The sequence below is a fragment of the Melopsittacus undulatus genome, chromosome 2 (assembly GCF_012275295.1).
Source record: "Melopsittacus undulatus isolate bMelUnd1 chromosome 2, bMelUnd1.mat.Z, whole genome shotgun sequence".
Taxonomy (NCBI): Eukaryota; Metazoa; Chordata; class Aves; order Psittaciformes; family Psittaculidae; genus Melopsittacus; species Melopsittacus undulatus.
In genome coordinates this window covers 689059-710299 of record NC_047528.1, presented here as the reverse complement: position 1 = coordinate 710299, position 21241 = coordinate 689059, and the positions used below count along the sequence as shown (strand labels likewise).

At 58.4% G+C, this 21241-nt stretch overlaps 1 protein-coding gene across 1 annotated transcript; it reads right to left on the bottom strand.

The window, feature by feature from the left end:
• Positions 1–4099: 4099 nt before the first annotated feature.
• Positions 4100–19919, bottom strand: ARRB1 (arrestin beta 1). The gene is made up of 16 exons (XM_034060105.1): positions 19843–19919; positions 14527–14557; positions 14128–14188; positions 13926–13970; positions 12476–12672; positions 11875–11934; positions 11700–11767; positions 10536–10671; positions 10373–10457; positions 10211–10283; positions 8293–8430; positions 8059–8142; positions 7879–7902; positions 6913–6983; positions 6573–6624; positions 4100–4572 (listed from the first exon to the last, which is right to left on the bottom strand). Exons 1-16 carry the CDS (start codon positions 19860–19862, stop codon positions 4461–4463), a joined length of 1257 nt encoding a protein of 418 aa, XP_033915996.1. The 5' UTR covers positions 19863–19919; the 3' UTR covers positions 4100–4460.
• Between the last annotated feature and the right edge of the window lie 1322 nt (positions 19920–21241).

The window sequence follows — 21241 nt, the reverse complement described above, 5'->3', positions numbered from 1 at the left end:
GCCAAGCTGCATCTTGCAGTGTAGAGGCTCAGCTGCATCCTGCCTCCCAGCACCCCACATTCCTGTCCCCTCATGCCTCCCACTGCCTGTTTGCAGTCAGGAGGGGGCAGAGGGAGTTGAGCCTGGATGTACTGGGTGCTGCACTGGGTGGCTTGGGGTGAAGGTTGTGCTGGGGAAGCCTTGGAGCTGGGAATGTGCTGTACTGACCTGCACTGCTGGGTCATGGACACGCATGTTTGCCTGCAGGGGCTGAGGCTGGAAACCTCTGTCTGCCGTCTGATAACGGAAGGAAGCTTCTCATGGGGCTTCTCACAGCACAAAGCTGTGTGGGTTTTTCCATTCCACACCCAAAACTATCCCAAAAGTACCCCAAAACTATCCATGCCTGTGTGGCTGTGTGAAAGAGGGGCCTGCCTGAACCTGGGGGGTGATGCTTGGAAGCCTGCATCACCACCAGCAGTAGGAAGAAGGCTCTTTGAGCCCAAAGGAGCTGAGCACTAGTGCAGCAATGCCTCCCCTTCCTCCTGTCCACCCCTGGGAGGTCCCCAGCAGAACCAGTCCGGCTCTGGCCATGTCAGACTGGGGTGACTGGGGTTTTGCCAGGGGCTGGGAGGATTTGAGCCCCAGTGAGGGGCTGCAAAGAGGCCTCCTGGCTTTGCAGGTTCTCCAGGTCAGGTACTGGGTCCATGGGAGCACTGTGCACCCATGCCCTGCTCTGGCCCAACAGTGGGACCTGGGGCAGTCCCAGCAGGGGTGGTGTGAGGCTGATGGGGGTGTAGGCATCGAGGGTGCCCAGCCCAGCACCCTCCCAGGGAACAGCTTCTGCCTCAGAGCTCAGCTCAGTCTCCCCTCTCTTGGGCAGGTTCAAGCCATTCCCCTTGGCCTGGCCCTCCAGGCCCTTGTCCCAAGCCCCTCTCCAGCTTTCCTGCAGCCCCTTTAGGCACTGGAGCTGCTCTCAGGGCTCCCCAGAGCACAGCAGAGGGGCAGGATCCTCTTCCTGAGCTGCTGCTCACACTCTGGGGGTGCCCCCAGCACACGGGGGGTCCCACAGGAGGTGACGGGCAGGGCAGGTTCCTCTCCCTGCATGGGGCTGGCCCCACAGCCCTCCCCACAAGCAGACTTCCTCTTCCTCCCCATCCCCATTGCAGGGCTGTGCTGGTGCAGCTGGGGAGCAGAAGCAGCAGAGCTGACCCTGACGCCCTCCCCATGCCTGTGGGGCAGGCAATGCAGACGTGCGGAGGAGCAGGACGTGAGCAGCAGCACAGTTTGTACCCATCTGAGCTTCCCCTTTCCCCCCAGGTCTTAACCCTTCTTGTCCAGCTTGGCCTGGATGTGCCAGGGAATGGAGATGTCCAAACTGAAGCACTTGCACCTGTGGTAGGAAGGGGGATGCACAGAGGAGGGATCTCCTCTAAATGGGATGCTGGGGATGGCATCTCATAGAACCCCAGCCTGGTTTGGGGTGAAGGGACCTTAAAGCTCCTCCAGTTCCAATCCCTGTAATGCACAGGGACCCCTTCCACTGGAGCAGCTGCTCCAAGCCCCTGTGTCCAACCTGGCCTTGAGCACTGCCAGGGATGGGGCAGCCACATCCCTGGATCCCATCTCCCCCCAAACCCATCCCAGTGGTTTCAAGGAGCAACCCGAGGCCTCAAAGCAGAAGTCCCCATCTTAAAAACACTTCAGCACCTTCTGCAAGAGCTGTTGCAGCATCAGCATCTCCTCAGCCCCTGCTGTTGCACACAGTGGTTGCATTAGGCTTTCCTTTGCTCTCACAATGTCCCTTTGAGGTGTTCCTCTCTTGTACCTCCCCTCATTGCTGCTCCCTTGAGCTGTTGGCCACAGTGCTGCTGGTGGACACCAGCTCCTGCGTGTATCCATCCCATAGTGCCAGCCTATAGGGCACAGCTTCTAGGAACTGAACCATCAACCCCATGTTCCTCAGCAGGCACAGGATGGACACTGCTTGTTGAGCATTTGCAGACCATTCTTACCAGACACCCTGGGGCCATCCAGAATCACTGCCTATGGGATGCCCAAACCTTCATCCCCTGCCTGGGTCCTAGGGCTGCATCTGCTGGGGGATGCCTGGATCCAGGGCAGCGATGAGGGGATGCAGAGGGATGGGATGGCTCAGAGGGCAGGAGGAGCTGGATCCCATGTGGTGACCGTGTCCATCTGCTGGGGGATGCCTGGATCCAGAGCAGCAATGAGGGGATGCAGAGGGATGGGGTGGCTCAGAGGGCTGGAGGAGCTGGATCCCATGTGGTGACTGTGTCCATCTGCTTGGAGGAGCTGGATCCCATGTGCTGACCGTGTCCATCTGCTCCAGTCTTCCAGGAGCAGGGCACTGCTGGATCCATGCCTTGCCCTGTCTGCACCCTGGGTTAGTGATCCCTCACCCCCATTGCAGGGGTCAGCTCAGAGCAAGCAGGGTGCTGGGGGGGGTGACAGGCACCTCCTGTCCTGCCCCTGCACTTGGGACACCTCAGTGGGAGCCCTGTGGCATCAGAGCATGGGTTTGTGTGGCTCTGGCTCCATGGACACACACACGTGGGCACCGGTGTGAGGTGAGGACAGGAGCCAGCTGGCACTTGGCCACCACGTCTGGAATGAGGATGTGCCAGGAAGCTCAATGGTCAAAGTCTCCTATGGGATGAGCTTGGGAGGGCAGCTGGGGTTGATACTGAGTCCCAGGGACCAGGCAGGGGTGTCCCAGCACTGACATCCAGGCAGGTGACAGGCACAGGGATGCTGGAACACTGAGGCTGGAGCTGGGATGACGCTGGAGACTGACATACACCTTAATGCAGGAGTGAATGGATTCCCTAAACTGCAGCTGAGAGGAACAGAGGGGGAAGATGCTGAGAGCTGGGCTGGGGGAGCCCTGAGAGCAGCTCCAGTGCCTAAAGGGGCTGCAGGAAAGCTGGAGAGGGGCTTGGGACAAGGGCCTGGAGGGCCAGGCCAAGGGGAATGGCTTGAACCTGCCCAAGAGAGGGGAGACTGAGCTGAGCTCTTAGGGAGGATGCTGAGGTGCCCATCACCTCCTCTGTGTTCCAGGGCTCAGACACCCCAGGCCTGCTCCATGTCCCATATCCCGAGCCAAGAGACGTGTCCAGGCGCCGGGACTGGATCTTTATTCTCTTTCCTTTGTCCTTCTGAGTTTAATAAACTAGAATAATTTATTTGACAGACACAGAAACATCACAGAGACTGGGGGGGGGGGGGGGGGGGGGGGGGCGAGGAGCAGTCACCCAGAACAGTACAAAGGAACCACTTACAAAAGAAGTACCACGCTGCCCATCAGCTTTACCCCCAAAAGGGGGGGAGAGCTCAGCTCTGCACCCCACTTCCCATCCAGAGGGATGGAGCCATCCCCATGGATCGCTCTCCGATGCCAGCACTGACCGCAAGAGCACAATAAATAATGGGAATGGTCTCTTGGTTGTGGTGGGAGACCCAAGACCCCGGTGAGGGTCCATGGGGTGGGATGGGTGCTGGGTGGGCACGAGCACCCGGTGACACACTGGTTAAGGTGGCAAATGCTGTGTGCCCCTTCCCTCCCCATCCCCAAATAGGTGCTTGACCCCATGCAGGCACAGACAGGGGGGAAACATGGACCAGGGGAGCTTGGCAGCTTGGGAATGGGGGAACCATCCCCAGTGGAACCCCACTGGGAACAAGGTGGTTACACCAAGACCCTGCTGGGCATTTGCAGCCTCTCCCGGTGCGAGCATCGCGTGGCTGATGGCATGGATCCATGTGGGATGGATGAGCTTCCCTGCCCTGGCAACCCACAGCTCCCAGCTCCATCCCTCCAGGGAGGCTGCACTGCTGTAAATCCCATTGGAGCTGATGAACCCCCCCCCAGGGCTGGCTCCTTTAGGAAGCTTTTGGGATAAGACCCATCCTGCTGCCTCCTTTCGGAGGCTCAGCCAAGGGCAGGGGCTCCATGGGGCAAAGCCAGGCTGGTATATCCCACATGCAGCAGGGCCGGAGAGGAGGGGACACCCCAAGTGTGTGGGTGCCCTTTCCCATGAGCAGGCTGCCTAGAAAAGACCCGAACCCCCCCCCCCCCATCTGCTGCACCCCCCACCCATTCCTTCCCATTACAAACTGGTGTTGAGACTGGACTTGGATAGAAAACACATAAAAGAGGCAGCTCATAGGAAAGGGGACATGGGGATGGATGGATGGATGGGGAAAAGGGGGTGCCAATGGAAGCGGTGCAGCCCCCCCAGTGCTTCCAGTCCCCCTCCGGCCGTGCCCTGCAGTGGCTTTGGCAGCTGCATGAAGTGACAAGAGCAGTGGCACAGCTGGAGGGTTATAATTGCTGTGACCAGCGGGCGAAGCCGGAGCCTCCGGTCCAGGTAGAAACCAAACTCCATCATCATACAAAAGGAGAAGCAGCCGGATGTCCCCCCCCGGCATCGGCAGTGGGGACACGGGTTGGGGGGGGCTTATCTGTCATTGAGCTGGGGGGAGTTCGTCCGCTCCTCCTCATCCTCCTTGTCGTCCTTCATGCCCTTGAGTCGCTGGCGGGCGAAGTCTTCGAAGACGATGTCGTCGTCGCTGGGGGGGACAGGAGGGAGAGGGGATGTGATGGGGGGCGTGGGGGGAGAGGGGTCTGGGATGGGCCCTGCTGCGCTGACTGCCTGCGCTGTGAGGGTGCAGCCTGGGGGGGGTAAACCTTCGTCCTTCAGCAAAGAACCTTGTCTCAAAGGTTGTTGTAGAACCATGGAATGGGTTGGGTTGGAAGGGTCTTAAAGATCATAGAACCATGAATGGGTTGGGTTGGAAGGGTCTTAAAGATCATAGAACCATGAATGGGTTGGGTTGGAAGGGTCTTAAAGATCATAGAACTATGGAATGGGTTGGGTGGAAGGAGCCTTAAAGATCATGGAATGGGTTGGGTTGGAAGGGGCCTTAAAAATCATAGAACCATGGAATGGGTTGGAAGGGTCTTAAAGATCATAGAACCATGGAATAGGTTGGAAGGGCCCTTAAAGATCATAGAACTATGGAATGGGTTGGAAGGATCTTAAAGATCATAGAACCATGGAATGGGTTGGGTTGGAAGGGTCTTAAAGATCATAGAACCATGGAATGGGTTGGGTTGGAAGGGTCTTAAAGATCATAGAACTATGGAATGGGTTGGGTTGGAAGGGGCCTTAAAGATCATAGAACCATGGAATGGGTTGGGTTGGAAGGGTCTTAAAGATCATAGAACTATGGAATGGATTGGGTTGGAAGGGGCCTTAAAGATCATGGAATGGGTTGGGTTAGAAGAGCCTTAAAGATCATAGACCCATGGAATGGGTTGGGTTGGAAGGGGCTTAAAGATCATAGAACCATGGAATGGGTTGGGTTGGAAGGGTCTTAAAGATCATGGAATGGGTTGGGTTGGAAGGGGCCTTAAAAATCATAGAACCATGGAATGGGTTGGAAGGGTCTTAAAGATCATAGAACCATGGAATAGGTTGGAAGGGCCCTTAAAGATCATAGAACTATGGAATGGGTTGGGTTGGAAGGATCTTAAAGTTCATAGAAACATGGAATGGGTTGGGTTGGAAGGGTCTTAAAAGATCATAGAACCATGGAATGGGTTGGGTTGGAAGGATCTTAAAGATCATAGAAACATGGAATGGGTTGGGTTGGAAGGGGCCTTAGAGGCTGTGGACTCATGGAAAGGCTTGGAAGGGGCCTTAAAGATCATGCAATGATTTGGGTTGGAAGAGCCGTAAAGATCATAGAATCATGAAGTTATTTAGGTTGGAAGGGTCCCTAAAGATTGTAGAATTATGGAATGGTTTGGATTGGAAGGGTCCTTAAAGATCATGGAATCATGGAATGGGTAGGGTTGGAAGGGGCCTTAAAGATCCTATCAAATAGGTTGGGGTGGAAAGGTACTTCAGGGTCATAGAATCATGGAATGGATTGGAAGGGTCTGAAAGATCATACAGTGGGGTGAGTTGGAAGGGTCCTTACAGCTCATAGAATCGTGGGTTGGAAGGATGCTTAAAGATCATTGAATGGATTGGGTTGGAAAGGTACTTAAAGATCATGGAGTCATTGAATGGGTTGGATTGGAAGGGTCCCTATAGATTACAAAATCATGGAATGGGTTGGAAGGGGCCTTAAAGATCATGGAATCATGGAACAGTTTGGGTTGGAAATGTCCCTAAAGATCATAGAATGATCTGGGTTGGAAGGGGCCTTAAAGCTCATCTGTTTCCAGCATCCGGAACATGCACCTCCATCCCCAGGAACACCATGGGGACACCACAGGGACACCACATGGACACCATAGGGACATCCCCCCCATCCCAACACACAACCCGGCGGGTGCTTCCTTACTGTGGTTTCTCCTGGGGTGTTTGGAAGCCATGCAAGGAGATGGCAAAGGAGAGAAGAGAGATGGGCAGAACATGCGTGGTGGGTTACATGCATGGGGTTAGTCACCATGGCGAGGGGTTAGGGGGTTAGGGGGTGCCACGAGACCTCTGCAAACCCTTCCCCTTCCCACACAGACCCCACACTGGGTGGAAAATGATGGGTTTTGTGTCTCTTACTTTGTGTCCAGCTCTATCAGGTTCGTATCTATGGGGGCTTCGTTCTCTGGAACTGAACAGAGGGATGGCACAGGCTCAGTCACTGCACACACCAGGATCTTTCCCGTTGTCCCATTGGATGGGTGAGACCTACCACTGGTGTTTGGCAGGACCAGGGTGATGGGAACACCCCCAGGGACCTGCTCCTTGGTCCACAGGTTCCTCAACAGGAGGTAGAAACCTCCATCCACCCAGATAGGGAAGTGGGATGTTCCAGTTTCTCCCCATCCCATCCCCTTCCACCCCACCCCATCCCATGGAGGGCCTGCCCCGCACATGGAGCTGGCTGGTGCCCACTCACCATCCCGATGTGCCGGTTCCTCCTTGGGTTTGGGATGCATCAGGGTGAAGGGCAGCTCCACGGCGACGTCGCTGCAAGAGATGGGGCAGAGCTGGGGTGGGAGCAGCATCATCACCCCCATCCCCACTGCTGGAGACACCAACAGGGAGAAACCCTGTAGTACCCTCAGTGTAACCCCTTTAGAGCCACCATGCTCCTTGCTCAAGCCTGACCCCATGGTTGGGATCAGCACAACCCCCCCTGGGACAGGGGTTGGGCACAAGGAGGACATTGGGTGGCCCAAATCTGCTGTTCAGAAGCTTAGAAGCTGCTGAGGATCCAAATCCTCTGGGATTAGGCTCATGGAATGGGTTGGGTTGGAAGGCATCTTAAAGCTCTTGGAATGGGTTGGGTTGGAAGGACCTTAAAGCTCTTGGAATGGGTTGGGTTGGAAGGACCTTAAAGCTCTTGGAATGGGTTGGGTTGGAAGGGACCTTAAAGCTCATAGATTCCTGCATGGTGATGGTGGGAGAGGCTGAACATGGCCCTGAGCTCCTCCAGGGATGGGGTTGGGTGGCCTCAGCATCCCTGGGAATGCACCAGGAACCACAGTCCTCATAGAACCCATGTTACTGGGACCAGTGTGAGGACGGAGACCAGGAAAACCCTGGAGACTCCTCCCCACGGCCCATTGATGCTCAGCCCCAAGGAGCCACCTTGGTGCTCTCCTCAGCCCTGGGTCCTTCTCACACCATCTCTACTGCTCTGACCCAGGGTTGGGGGGTGAAGGATGAGACCCCCATCACCATCCCCAGCCTCACAGCTCCTCACCCCACCACCTGGACCCCACTCTGGTGCTTGGCTTTGTGCGAGTGGTGGCCCCAAGAGCATCCTTTGGATGAGTGTGGGGTGAAGGTGGCAGCGGAGGGGACCAAGGGGGTGGGTCTGGGGTGCAATGGGGGGTGCAGGGGTGGGTTGGGGCATTACCTGGAGGCGAGGTCTCCCAGCAGCCTGGTGTGGATCAAAGGAGACAACACAGTGGTCACCATCCCACCATGGACACACAACCACCCCACCAAGCATGTCCCACCATGTGTGTCCCCATCACCCTGCTGAGTCCCAGCAGAGCTTTGGGGGTACCAGCTCAGGGGGGTCCCCATCACTCACCCTCCTCGTGACACCACCAGCTTCACCTTCACCTTGTAGGAGACAATAATGCCCAGGATCTCCTTGTTGGCTCCATCTCTTAACCTGGAGGAAGGGGTGGGTGGGCATCAGTGAAGGGATGTCCATAGGCACCAACCCCTGCATCCTCCTTTAGGTCCCCCTATGGGGTCTCCTGCACCCTGAGCATCCCCCCTGGAGCAGGAGCAGGGCCTGGGGGGGTCATGGTGGGCTCACAGGGTGCTGGAGGCCAGGTTGGTGTCCTCGTGCTTGAGCTTCCCATCCAGCGCCAGGCCCCGCTTCTCCCGGTTGTTGGCCAGGAACGGGGTCAGGGTGTAAACCTTGCAGAACGTCGAGCTCGGGGCCACCATGTCACTGGGGGTGATGGACACCATCAGACAGACCTCTCATAACCCCCATGGGCCACCCTGGACATCCCAGCCCATCCCTGCGCTAGGTTCAGTCTGGAGGACATCTCCATCCCAAACCCATCCTAGAGGACATCTCCATCCCAAACCCATCCTAGAGGACATCTCCATCCCAAACCCATCCTAGAGGACATCTCCATCCTAAACCCATCCTAGAGGACATCTCCATCCCAAACCAATCCTAGAGGACATCTCCATCCTAAACCCATCCTAGAGGTCATCTCCATCCCAAACCCATCCTAGAGGACATCTCCATCCCAAACCCATCCTAGAGGACATCTCCATCCCAAACCCATCCTAGAGGACATCTCCATCCCAAACCCATCCTAGAGGACATCTCCATCCTAAACCCATCCTAGAGGACATCTCCATTCCAAACCCATCCTAGAGGACATCTCCATCCCAAACTCATCCTAGAGGACATCTCAATTCTAAGCCCATCCCAGAGAACATCTCCATTCCAAACCCATCCCAGAGAACATCTCCATCCCAAACCCATCCTAGAGGACATCTCAATTCTAAGCCCATCCCAGAGAACATCTCCATCCCAACCCAAGACCCAGTTCAGACATCTCCATCCCAACTCCATCCCAATCCCAGACATCTCCATCCCAGACCCATCTCAGATATCCCCATCCCAGCCTTGTGAACATTCATCCCAACCAAACACCTATCCCAGACATCTCCATCCCAGCCTGGTGAACATCTCCATCCCAACCCAAGACCCAGCCCAGACACCTCCATCCCAACTCCATCCCAATCTCAGACATCTCCATCCCAGGTCCATTGTAGAGGACATCTTCATCTCAAACCCAGCCCAAACATCTCCATCCCAGCCTTGAGAACACCTCCATGCCAACCAAACACCTATCCCAGACATCCCATCCCAGCCTGGGGAACATCTCTATCCCAACCTATCCCAGACATCTCCCCCCTAGTGTGGTGAACATCCTTATCCCAACCCCAAACTCAGCCCAGACATCTCCATCCCAAGCCCGCCCTAGAGGACATCTCCATCCTAAACCCATCCTAGAGGACATCTCCATCCCAAACCCATCCTAGAGGACATCTCCATTCCAAACCCATCCTAGAGAACATCTCCATTCCAAGCCCATCCCAGAGAACATCTCCATCCCAACCCAAGGCCCAGTCCAGACATCTCCATCCCAACTCCATCCCAACCCAAGGCCCAGTCCAGACATCTCCATCCCAACTCCATCCCAATCCCAGACATCTCCATCCCAGGTCCATTGTAGAGGACATCCTCATCCCAGACCCAGCCCAAACATCTCCATCCCAGCCTTGAGAACACCTCCATGCCAACCAAACACCTATCCCAGACATCTCCATCCCAGCCTGGGGAACATCTCTATCCCAACCTATCCCAGACATCTCCCCCCTCGTGTGGTGAACATCCTCATCCCAACCCCAAACTCAGCCCAGACATCTCCATCCCAAGCCCGCCCTAGAGGACATCTCCATCCCACCTCCATCCCACCTCCATCCCAACCCAAACACCTCTCCCTTCCCATCCCAGCGCCCATCTCCACCCAGGAGGACACAGATGGTGACATCCCCAAGGCACCATCAATGGGGGTCTCCATCTCCCCACTCCTCCCACCAGGACCTGTTTGCCGAATGCCACATCCCACTGGTGCTGCCTGGGAGCAGGAGACCTCGAGGGCTCCGTGAGGTCCCTCATGCTGTCCCCAGGCACTGGTACTCACTCCGCATCCTCCACAGCCACCGGGCACTTGTACTGAGCGGTGTTGAAGAGGCAGATGTCCGCATACTGGCGCACTGGGGCGAGAGATGGAGCCATGGGGGTCAATGAGGATCCCAATGGGGATGGGGACAGCAGCAGGGATGGACACATCCCCTCTCCTCACCTGAGATCTTGATCTTCTTCACCGTCTTGTTGGTGTTGTTGGTGACGTGGACGTTGACGCTGATGGGCTCTCCGTGGTAGTAGATCTGCGGAGGGAGGATGAGGAGGTCTCCATCACCCCACAGCACCCCACAACGTGTCCATGCCCCCGGGGCCTCACCCACCTCCTTGTCCAGGGAGGCCTCGAGGTGCAGGGGTTTGTCGGACATGAGGAACTGCCTTGTGGTCTCTGCCATGGGCTGGGGGCCAGGACGCTCCGGCGCATACTGCACCTTCCGGATCACCAAACGCACCGAGTTCCTGTGGGGTTGGTGGTACCACAACCTCTGCCCATGGGTTCTTGCTTGGCCCCATTGGGTCAGAGCCTTGGTTGGGGCACAGGGAGGATGCTGCGTGGGGCAGCTCCAGGGGCAGTCCAAGCAGGGGCATCCACAGTGGTGGGTGTCTCCATCCCAGCCCCAAGATCCATCCCGTCTTTATCCCAAAGAACACCTCTTTCTTGGAGAGCATCTCCATCCCAATCCCAGCCTGAACATCTCCATCCCAGATTCACGCTGGTGAACATCATCAACCCAACTCCAGCCCTACCCTAGCAAACATCTCTGTCCCAGCCCCATCATGGAGGACATCTCCATTCCAGTCACAGCCTAAAGGACATCATTCCAGCTCCAGACTCAGCACAGATCTCTCCATCCCAGGCCCAGCCTGGTGAACATCATCCCAACTCCAGGCCCAGCACACCAGACGTTTCTGTCCCTTCCCCATCCTGGAGTTCACCTCCATCCCATCCCCATCCTGGAGTTCACCTCCATCCCAACCCTATCCTGGAGTTCACCTCCATCCCAACCCTATCCTGGAGTTCACCTTCATCCCATCCTCATCCTGGAGTTCACCTCCATCCAAATCCCATCATGGAGTTCACCTCCATCCCATCACCACCCAGAGTTCACCTCCATCCCATCCCCATCCTGGAGTTCACCTCCACCCCATCCCCATCCTGGAGTTCACCTTCATCCCATCCCCATCCTGGAGTTCACCTCCATCCCATCCCCATCCTGGAGTTCACCTCCATCCCATCCCCATCCTGGAGTTCACCTCCATCCCATCCCCATCCTGGAGTTCACCTCCATCCCAACCCCATCCTGGAGTTCATATCCATCCCATCCCCATCCTGGAGTTCACCTCCATCCCAATTCCATCCTGGAGTTCACCTCCATCCCATCCCCATCTCACTCACTGTGGGTACCAACCCGGGGTGCCCCATCCCCACTGGGCACAGCCCTGGCCAGCCCCTTGGTGATGGGGCTGGATGGATCCTCTCCACTCACCTCTTGTGGATCTTCTCCTCCAGGTTCTCGGCACAGAAGGCTTTGACCTCATAGTCCACACCACAGGCCTGGCAACAAAAAGGGGGCAGAGGAGGCACAGAAACCCCTTTGCACCCCATAGGAGGTGACCCCAACCAGTGTCTGGTCACCATGGACAAGGATGGGGGGACTTTACCTTCCCCGTGTCCTCGGGGCCTGGCTGCAGCGTGACGGAGCAGGGCAGGTTGGGGGGGATCTGGAGGAGAAAGGGGGTTAGAAACAGGGATGGGACCTCAAACCCAAACCAGCCCTGGAGACCCACGGGAACATCTCATGGATGTGGAGCTGTTGGAACAAGTCCAGAGGAGGCCACGAGGATGCTCAGGGGCTGGAGCAGCTCCTGTATGGAGCCAGGCTGAGAACATTGGGGCTGTTGAGCCTGGAGAAGAGAAGCTGCGTGGAGACCTGAGAGCAGCTTCCAGTGTCTGAAGGGGGCTCCAAGGATGCTGGAGAGGGGCTCTTCATCAGGGACTGCAGTGATAGGACAAGGGGTGATGGGTTCAGACTGAAACAGGGGAAGTTCAGGTTGGAGATAAGGCAGAAGCTGTTCCCTGGGAGGGTGCTGAGGCGCTGGCACAGGGTGCCCAGAGCAGCTGTGGCTGCCCCATCCCTGGCAGTGCTCAAGGCCAGGTTGGACACAGGGGCTTGGAGCAGCTGCTCCAGTGGAAGGGGTCCCTGCCTGGGGCAGGGGTTGGCAATGGAGCATCTCTATGGCACCATGGCACTGTGGCACCCACCTCGAAGGTGAAGGGGTACGCGTGCTCGCCCAGCTTCTTGATGAGCCTCTCCTGCAGCCGGGTCAGGGGCTTCTTCTCCTCGGGCAGGGGGGGGAAGGCCTGAGCGTTGGCCACGAACAGGTCCTTGCGGAACGTCAGCCCCAGCACGTCCAGGTCCTCGCGCCCATAGCGGAAGGCGCAGGTCAGGGTCACGAACACTGCAGGGGGGGTAAGGGTGAGTGTTGGGGGTATCGTGGGGGTGACATCAAGGGGGGGGTGACATCACGGCATGGTGACATCATGGCATGGTTGTATCACGGCATGGTGACATCATGGAATGGTGACATCACGGAATGGTGACATCACAGCATGGTGACATCACAGCATGGTGACATCACGGTATGGTGACATCACAGCATGGTGACATCACAGCATGGTGACATCACGGCATGGTGACATCACAGGTGGTGACATCACAGCATGGTGATATCATGGCATGGTGACATCACGGCATGGTGACATCACAGCATGGTTGTATCATGGCATGGTGACATTATGGCATCACAGCATGGTGACATCATGTCATGGTTGCATCATGGCATGGTGGCATCCTGGTATCACAGCATGGTGATATCATAGTGTAGTGACATCATGTCATGGTTGTATCATGGCATGGTGACATCATAACATGGTGACATCATGGTGTAGTGACATTGTGTCATGGTTGCATCTCATGGTGGCATCCTGGTATCACAGCATGGTGACATCATGGTGTAGTGACATCATGTCATGGTTGCATCACAGCATGGTGACATCATGTCACAGTTTTATCATGGCATGGTGGCATCATGTCATGGTGACATCTTGACATCACAGCATGGTGACATCATGGTGTGGTGGCATCATGGCCTGATGGCATTGTGCTATGATTGTATCATGGTGTGGTGGCATCACAGCATGACACCATGGCATAATGGTATCATGGCACAGTGTCATCTTGGTATGATTGTATCATGGTGCAGTAGCATCGTGGCATCACAGCATGGTGACATCATGGTGTGGTGCTCTCATGGCATGGTGGCATCACAGTATGGTGACACATTGTCATCATGACATGGTGGCATCACAGTATGGTGACACAATGGCATCATGGCATCATAGCATGGTGGCATCACGGCACAATGATAGTATGGTGTGGGGGTATCACTGCATCACCATGGTGACACCATGGCGTGGTGCCACCAGGGCTCATCCCACCGGCACTGGGAAGCACTGGCAGCTCCCAGTATGTGCTATGGAGATGTGGTTGCACCCAGGGACCACTCAGATGCACTTTGGGGTGCCCACCACAAGCCCCCATCCTCGCACCCCCCATGGGGACCGAGGGCTGCAAAATGCACCTGAGCACCCAGAGATGCCACCACCGGCCCCATAGCGGTGCCAGCCCTGAGGGACCCTGAGCACCCCTTACCTTTCCTCTCCTTCAGGTACTCGGGGTCCACCAGCACCACCCCATCTGCAAGGGAACAGCACAAGGGTCAGGACATGTCCCCCTTTATAGAGGCATCACCCCAGAGCTGTGTTCCAGGGTTATGGGGACACAGTGGCACATGGGGGGCTTCCTGCTCCCCACATCCTTCCCTCCCACCCCAATGAGCCCCATCCCCACATACCCACGGGGTCCACCACGTCAATGTGGTCCACGAAGTCCCTCTTGCCCAGGTAGACAGTGAGCTGCAGGAGGAACGTGGGGACATGGATCTTGGGATCATGGGGTCTCCTGGGGTCCCCCCATGTGGTCACCACCCCCTGAGTCCATCCCATCAGCCTATGGTCCCCATGTGCTCCCCCTGGAATATGCCATGGGATAGTGGGAATGATGGGGAGGGGATGCCAGCTCCAAGCCCTGGTGCCAGCCCCACTCCTGCTGTGCCTCAGTTTCCCTTCCCGATGTTCAGGGCATCTTTGGGATGGGAGATGGACCCATGGCTGCATTCCTGGGATATGGGATGGGATCATTTGGGAAGCACATCCCCCCCCCCCCCCCCCCGTTTTCCCAGCATCCCACTCACCTTCCCGTTGGGACTGGCTTTCTTGAACACCCTGCAAAGCAAGGGGAGGGGTCAGCGGGTGGGACACGGGGCACCCATGGGTGCTGTGGGCTGGGACCAGGCCCCAGTACAACCGGATACAGCAGCAGTGGGGCCAGCCCCGTGCCTCAGTTTACCCCAATGTGCACAGGGCAACACAAGGGGCTGTGCGAGGAGCAGTGCAAGGGTCCTGCTGTGCAGTGTGATGCAGTGCAAGGAGCAGTGCAAGGGCCCTGCTGCGCAGTGTGCAGTGTGATGCAGTGCAAGGAGCAGTGCAAGGGTCCTGCTGTGCAGTGTGATGCAGTGCAAGGAGCAGTGCAAGGGTCCTGCTGTGCAGTGTGATGCAGTGCAAGGAGCAGTGCAAGGGTCCTGCTGTGCAGTGTGCAGTGTGGTGCAGTGCAAGAGCAGTGCAAGGGTCCTGCTGTGCAGTATGCAGTGTGATGCAGTGCAAGGAGCAGTGCACGGGTCCTGCTGTGCAGTGTGCAGTGTGGTGCAGTGCAAGGTGCAGTGCAAGGCTCTCCACAATGGCCCTGCTGTGCAAGGGGCAGAGCAAGGAGCAGCCTAAGGTGCAAAGTGCAGAGCCAAGGCCCTGCCATACAAAGTGCAATGCACAGCACCCAACACCCAACACCAGCACACAGCACCCAACACCAGCACCAGCACCCAGCATCAACATCAGCACTAGCACCAGCACTCAGCGCTAGCACCCAGGATGCTGCTGTTCCCAGGGCCTTCATCCCCATCCTTCATCCTCCATCCCGATGGACACCCAAAGACCACAGTGTCCCCCAAAATCCCTCTGGAAAGACCCCACAGGGAAAAGATGGGGGACCAACATCCCACCACGGTGCTGGGAATGCTGGAGCAGGCAGGATGAAGCCAGCATTCCCAGTGTGCCTGGAGCAGGTACATTGAAGACAGCATTCCCGGTGTGCCTGGAGCAGGCAGGATGAAGCCAGCATTCCCAGTGCCTGGAGCAGGCAGACTGAAGCCAGCATTCCCAGTGTGCCTGGAGCAGGTACATTGAAGCCAGCATTCCCAGTGTGCCTGGAGCAGGCAGGATGAAGCCAGCATTCCCGGTGTGCCTGATTTGGGAAGCTGGTCCGAGCTGCCCTGGCATAAAGCCACCATTAATGGGTTCTCCTCGGATAATCCCTCCCCGCCTTTAAATTCCATTAAAGCCATCCGGGAAGATTAGTAACCACAGGTCTGGCTGGGAACAGCAATTCCCAAGGCTGGGCTCTGCCTGGAACACCCGGAATTCCTCCAGGATCTGCCTGCACCCGGCCAGGAGCCACTGGGTTTTCCAGGCACAAGCAGGGAAGGAAAAGGGAGCAGTGATGCTTGGGACAGGCCCAATGTGTGGTACCCAAGCCAGGGTGAGCACAGTGATGGGGATGGGGCTGGTCCATGTGCCAGGGTGCTCCTCACTCCCATGCCCATGTACCAGAGTGATCCCAGCACTGTGGGTCTGCATCCCTGCATCTGTGTCCTCACATTCTGTATCCCTGCATCCCTGTGTCCCTGCATCCCCACATCCTTGTGTCCATGCAATCCTGCATCCTTGTGCCCCCACATCTCTGCATCCTTGTGTCACAGCATTCCCACATCCTTGTGTCCATGCAATCCTGCATCCCTGTGCCCCCACATCTCTGCATCCTTGTGTCTCAGCATCCCCACATTCCTGCATCCCTGTATCCTTATAAATATATAAGCATCCCATATATTCCTATGTATAAGGATGCATCCCTGCATCCTTACATTCCCGTGTCCCCACATCCCACCCCATCTAGAGCTGCAGGGCCCAGCAGGGCCTGGCCAAGGAATTCCCATGGAATGCAACAGGATACAGACCAGAGTCAGGATGACACCGAGGGAGCTGGAGAGGCCTGGAGGGGGGGTGGGGGGGCGGGTTATTCCCTTGATCCCAACTGCATCCCAGGGAGCTGTTGATAAATCCTCTGCCAGGCCCATAAATACCTGGGAACACCAGGAACACCAGGAACATCCCAACAGCCCTTCCCAGGGACCTCTCACTGCCATTGCCATGGGTGGGATGCTCAGCACGAGGCTTTGCTGGCACCAGGATCCCCAGGGCACAGGGTGGGAGCCGGATCCTGTGCTGGGAATGCTGCTGGAATGAAATATGGGGGGAAGGATATAAAGGGCCTGGGCTCATTATCAGGGCTGGGGATGCAGGCGCCAGGTCCTGATCCCGAGTGGATGCAGGCACCAGGTCCTGATCCCAAGCCACACTGGGAAGCACTGGGAAACATGGAGCAGCCAGTAATGAAGCCCGGTGGGAGTGGGATGGATGGAGGGGTGGGATCAATAGAGGGGTGGGATCAATAGAGGGGTGGGATGGATGGAGGGATCGATGGGGGGTGGGATCAATGGAGGGCAGGAAACAACCACCCCCAGCACCCACCTATGAGGGCCGCACTGAGCCCCGTGCTATGGGTGCAGGAGCCCTGTGCAGCCCCACATATGGGCGCAAGGGGTCCCACAGGGCTCAGGACCTACGTGGGCCCATGCTGTGGGTGCAGGTCCATGGGCAGCCCCTATGGCCACACATCCCAAGGACCATCCCTATCCCAAAGCACCCCTGGCAGCAGGGAAGGGTTAGGGTTAGGGTTAGGGTTAGGGTTAGGGTTAGAGTTATGGTTAGGGGTAGGGTTAGGTTTAGGGGTAGGGTTAGGGTTAGGGGTAGGGTTAGGGTTAGGCGGCCCCATAGTCACACCCTGCTCAATGCCGGGAATGGGGGCACGGACACAGCCCCCGCTCCCGGATCCGGAGGCAGGGAAGGAGGAAGCACGAGGCCTTCCCTCCCCTTCCAGCCCTTCCTGGTGCTGACAGCAGGCAGGAAACCAGCACCAGCACCGCTGCCCATCCCTGCCAGTGCACGGATGGAACCCCAGTATTCCCAACCCCTTGCGCAAAGCCGGATCCCACCTTCCCCTCTCCATCCCATTGATCCAGGCCTCAGCATCGCTTCATTTGCTGCCTGCTAATTGAGTGGGCTCCGTTTGATCTGGGTCAGGGACATCGATCCCATTCCCATAGGATCGTGTGGGGTCCCACAGCCCGAGGCCATCGATTGCCTTTGAACCAGGGATGGAAGAGCCGGGCCCTGCACCGGCTGCTCCCACTAATGGGGCCGGTGGCAGCTCCAATTAGCCTGAACCTCATTACAAGGGACCTGTGGGAATACCGGAGCCGCCAGGAACCACATCACACGCTCCGGTACAACCCCACTGGCTCCAGGCCAGCTGCACTGGGATGAGCCGGGAACACCGGGACAGCCGACCCCAGAGCCAGAGCATCCCATGGGTCCCATCCCGCATCCCTGCTGCATCCCGTATCCCATCTGTATCCCTGCCAGGCTCGGTGGCAGCAGCCCCCGGGCAGGTCGGAGCTGTGCCACCGGCTCCCTTGGCAAGGAAGCTCCTTGGCTGTGGGATTCGGGATGTGTCTGGATCCTGCTGTTATTCCCAGTTTGTTCTCCAAACAACATCCAGGAAGCAGGAGTCTCCCCTCCCGGGACACCTTCCAGGGCTCCTGCTCTTCCTGCTGGAGATCCCCATCCCGCTCCCGGACCTTATGGCTTCATCCATAGGGATGCAGAGGCCATGGTGTGCTTTGGTGCTGCGGAGGGGCAGGATGGGATCAGAGGCCATGGGGAAGGGCATGGATGGAGCCTTGGTGCCAACCAGGGGCTGGTCTCCCATGCTAGGACCACCATGGCTCAAACCCACTGGGGCCAATGGGTACCCATGGGGCTGGATGCCGGAGCACTGAAGGGATTCAGTGGGAAGCTGGGAATGGTGACACATGGAGACACCTGAGCCGAGCCCCACAAGCACCCCATGGATGGGTCCCACATCCTGCAAGGAGCACCCAGGGACCCCAAACCTCACAGGGCCCAGGCTGTTCCCTTGGTGATCCCCAAGGAATCCATGGAAACGATGCTTTTGGAGTGTCCAGTGGGAAAGCAGCTCCCACAGCCAGACCCCGAGACCTCTCCATGGTGGTCCTGGGATGAATCCAAGTGGATTTGGGGTCAGAGCTCCAAACTGGAGCCAAAAGGGAGATTTCTCAGCCTAACCCCCCCCAGCTCCCCCCGTACGCGCTGCGTGGGCAGGGAGATCAGCTCATTCCTCTCCTGCCTTCCTACGGGAATGCCGCTCCCCCAGCACCCAAAGCCTCCTGGGACCGATCCGGCTGCATCCCAAGCCTTATGGAACCCAATGGGTGCTCCAGCCCCACTGCTCCGAGCCCCACATCTCTTGGGTGCTGCTCACCCGCTCCAGGGGTGCAACACGCTGGGTATCCTGAATTAGGGATGCTGAGCCGGGGGGATGCGGATGCTGTCAGGCAGCAACACCCAGCACCAATTACCCCCCCACACCAAGTGCCTGGGGGGGGGGGGGGCAATGGGAACCCCTAAATCCCATCCTGCCCCCCCAAAAGGATGCAGTGCTTCTGGAAGGTTCTGCCCAAGCACGGCTGGACCCCCTCGTCCTTCCCTCCTGCCGTGGGGCACGGTGGTGGCACCGGATGCTCCAAACCCCCATGGCCCGGTCGCCCCGGTGCTATGGGGAAGGGGGTGATGGGAGGGTGATGCCACCCCCCCCATTGGTCCCGGTGATGGGGGGCAAACAGGAGCCCTCTGGAATAGCTGGTCCTAAATAAGGAATGTTGGGGAGGTCCCAATGGATAGGGAGCTGTCAGGTAGGGATCAGGGTGATGGACAGCACCGAGGAGCAGCATCAACCCCTCGGTCACCCCCAGAGCTGGCTGGGGACGGGGTGTCACAGGGGACACCCCAAACCCCCACCCACGGGTGGTGGGGTCACCGGGACCCCCCCACTCCAGGCTGCCATATCCCAGGGTGGGATTTCCATGGGGCTGCTGCATTCCATGGGGCTGGCAAAGGCCGAGTGAAGGATCCCCCCATCCCCACGGGGCATCCACCGGGGTGCCCCCCATGGGTGCCACACGCTGCCATGGTGCATGAGCAAACACATGGGGGGGGGGGGGCACCCCATGGGGGTCACCGCCGCTTCCCATTGGAATCCCAAACGGAACAAACCGGATGACAGCGCTCAGCCCCCCCGCATCCATCCAGGCTCCAAACGGGAAGAGAGCGGAGCAGGAAGGGATGCGAGACCCACACCCCGCACCCCATTGAGCCCCATCAGCCCCTGCCTGACCCCCCCCCCCCCGGGTGCAGGCAGCGTGCAGGCAGCGCGGACCACGACCCCCCCCCCCCCCTCCATTCCCGTTGCCCCCGCTCACCGGGTGCCTTTGTCTCCCATGGCCGATCCAGGGGCAGCTCCACTGGGAAGCTTGGAAAATTACTGGGAGGCCGGGAAGAGGGGGGGGGGGGATGGGGGGGGCGCAGGGCCCGGCAGGGCTCGGGGCTGCCCGGTGCGGAGCGGCTCTGTCGGCAGCGGAACGGCACGAACCGGTTCGGCTCCGCTCGGAACCGCTCGGCCCCGGCTCGGCTCCGGCTCGGGCGCTGCCGAGCGCGGCGCTGCCGCCGCCTCCGACCGCCCCCGAGCGGCCCCGAGAGGCCCCGGGCGGGGAGGGGAAGGGAGGGGGGAGGGAAAGGAGGGGCGATCACCCCCCCGTCTGCGCGTGCACGTGCACAAGGGGGGGGCGCGTGCGCTCGTGCACACGCAGGCGCGCACGGGGGGTGTGCGTGAACACACAGGAACACGCGGTCCCCTCTGGGGGGGGCACCTCCCTGTGCGCACGCACACACGTGCACGCGCACACACGTGAAGACGCACACACGTGAAGACGCGCACACGTGCACACAGATGTGCACACACACACGTGCACGCGCACACACGTGAGCACACGCACACGTGCACGCGAACACACGTGAACACACACACGTGCACACAGATGTGCAAACACACACACTTGCACGCGCACACGTGCGCACACAGTCCAGGGTCACGGACCCTATGTGCACATGCACGCCTCACGTGCACACGCATCCCATGTGCGCGTACACCCTTGTGTGCACACGCGCGTCCATCCTTGTGCGCACACACGCACATGCACACACAATGTGCGCACACACATGTGCACACGCACACATGTGCACACACACATGTGCACACACACATGTGCACACACCCCCATGTGCACACACACCCCCATGCACACACATGTGCACACACATGTGCACACACACACGTGCACACACATACATGTGCACACACATGTGCACACACCCCCACGTGCACACACGCACGCTCACACACGCATGTGCAGCCCCCCCCCCCCCACGCGTGTCCGTGTGTTCCCCCCCCCCGTGAGCTCACACGCACCCCCTGGGACCCGGCACACCCCGAGTTCCCCCTCTTCCCTTTCTGATTGGCTGCCTGCCCCTGTTAGCCCGCCTCCTGCACCGGATCAGCCAATCAGAGCCGCCGCCGCAAGGGTGGGGGGCGCAGCCGATTCCCACGGGCAGCCCCAAAATGCGGAGCGGAGCTGGGTCGGGCAGGGACGGGCAGGGACAGGCAGGGACGGGCAGGAGGAGGCAGAGACGGGCAGGGCAGGGTAGGAGGAAGCAGGCACAGGCAGGAAGGAGCAAGGACAGGCAGGGACAGGCAGGGCCCCGCTGGGGTGTGACACTTCCTGCCTGCGGCTTCGCAACTACGAGATCCCCGGGGCGGGCAGC

What these genes read in the sequence shown, in the direction of transcription:
- ARRB1 (XM_034060105.1), bottom strand. Translation starts at nt 19,862, where the DNA reads ATGGGAGACAAAGGCACCCG. An exon ending in CGTACCCCTTCACCTTCGAG is followed by an intron (nt 11,935 to 12,475) that starts GTGGGTGCCACA and finishes TTTCTCCTCCAG; the next exon opens with ATCCCCCCCAACCTGCCCTG. An exon ending in CTGGGAGACCTCGCCTCCAG is followed by an intron (nt 6,984 to 7,878) that starts GTAATGCCCCAA and finishes CATCTCTTGCAG; the next exon opens with CGACGTCGCCGTGGAGCTGC.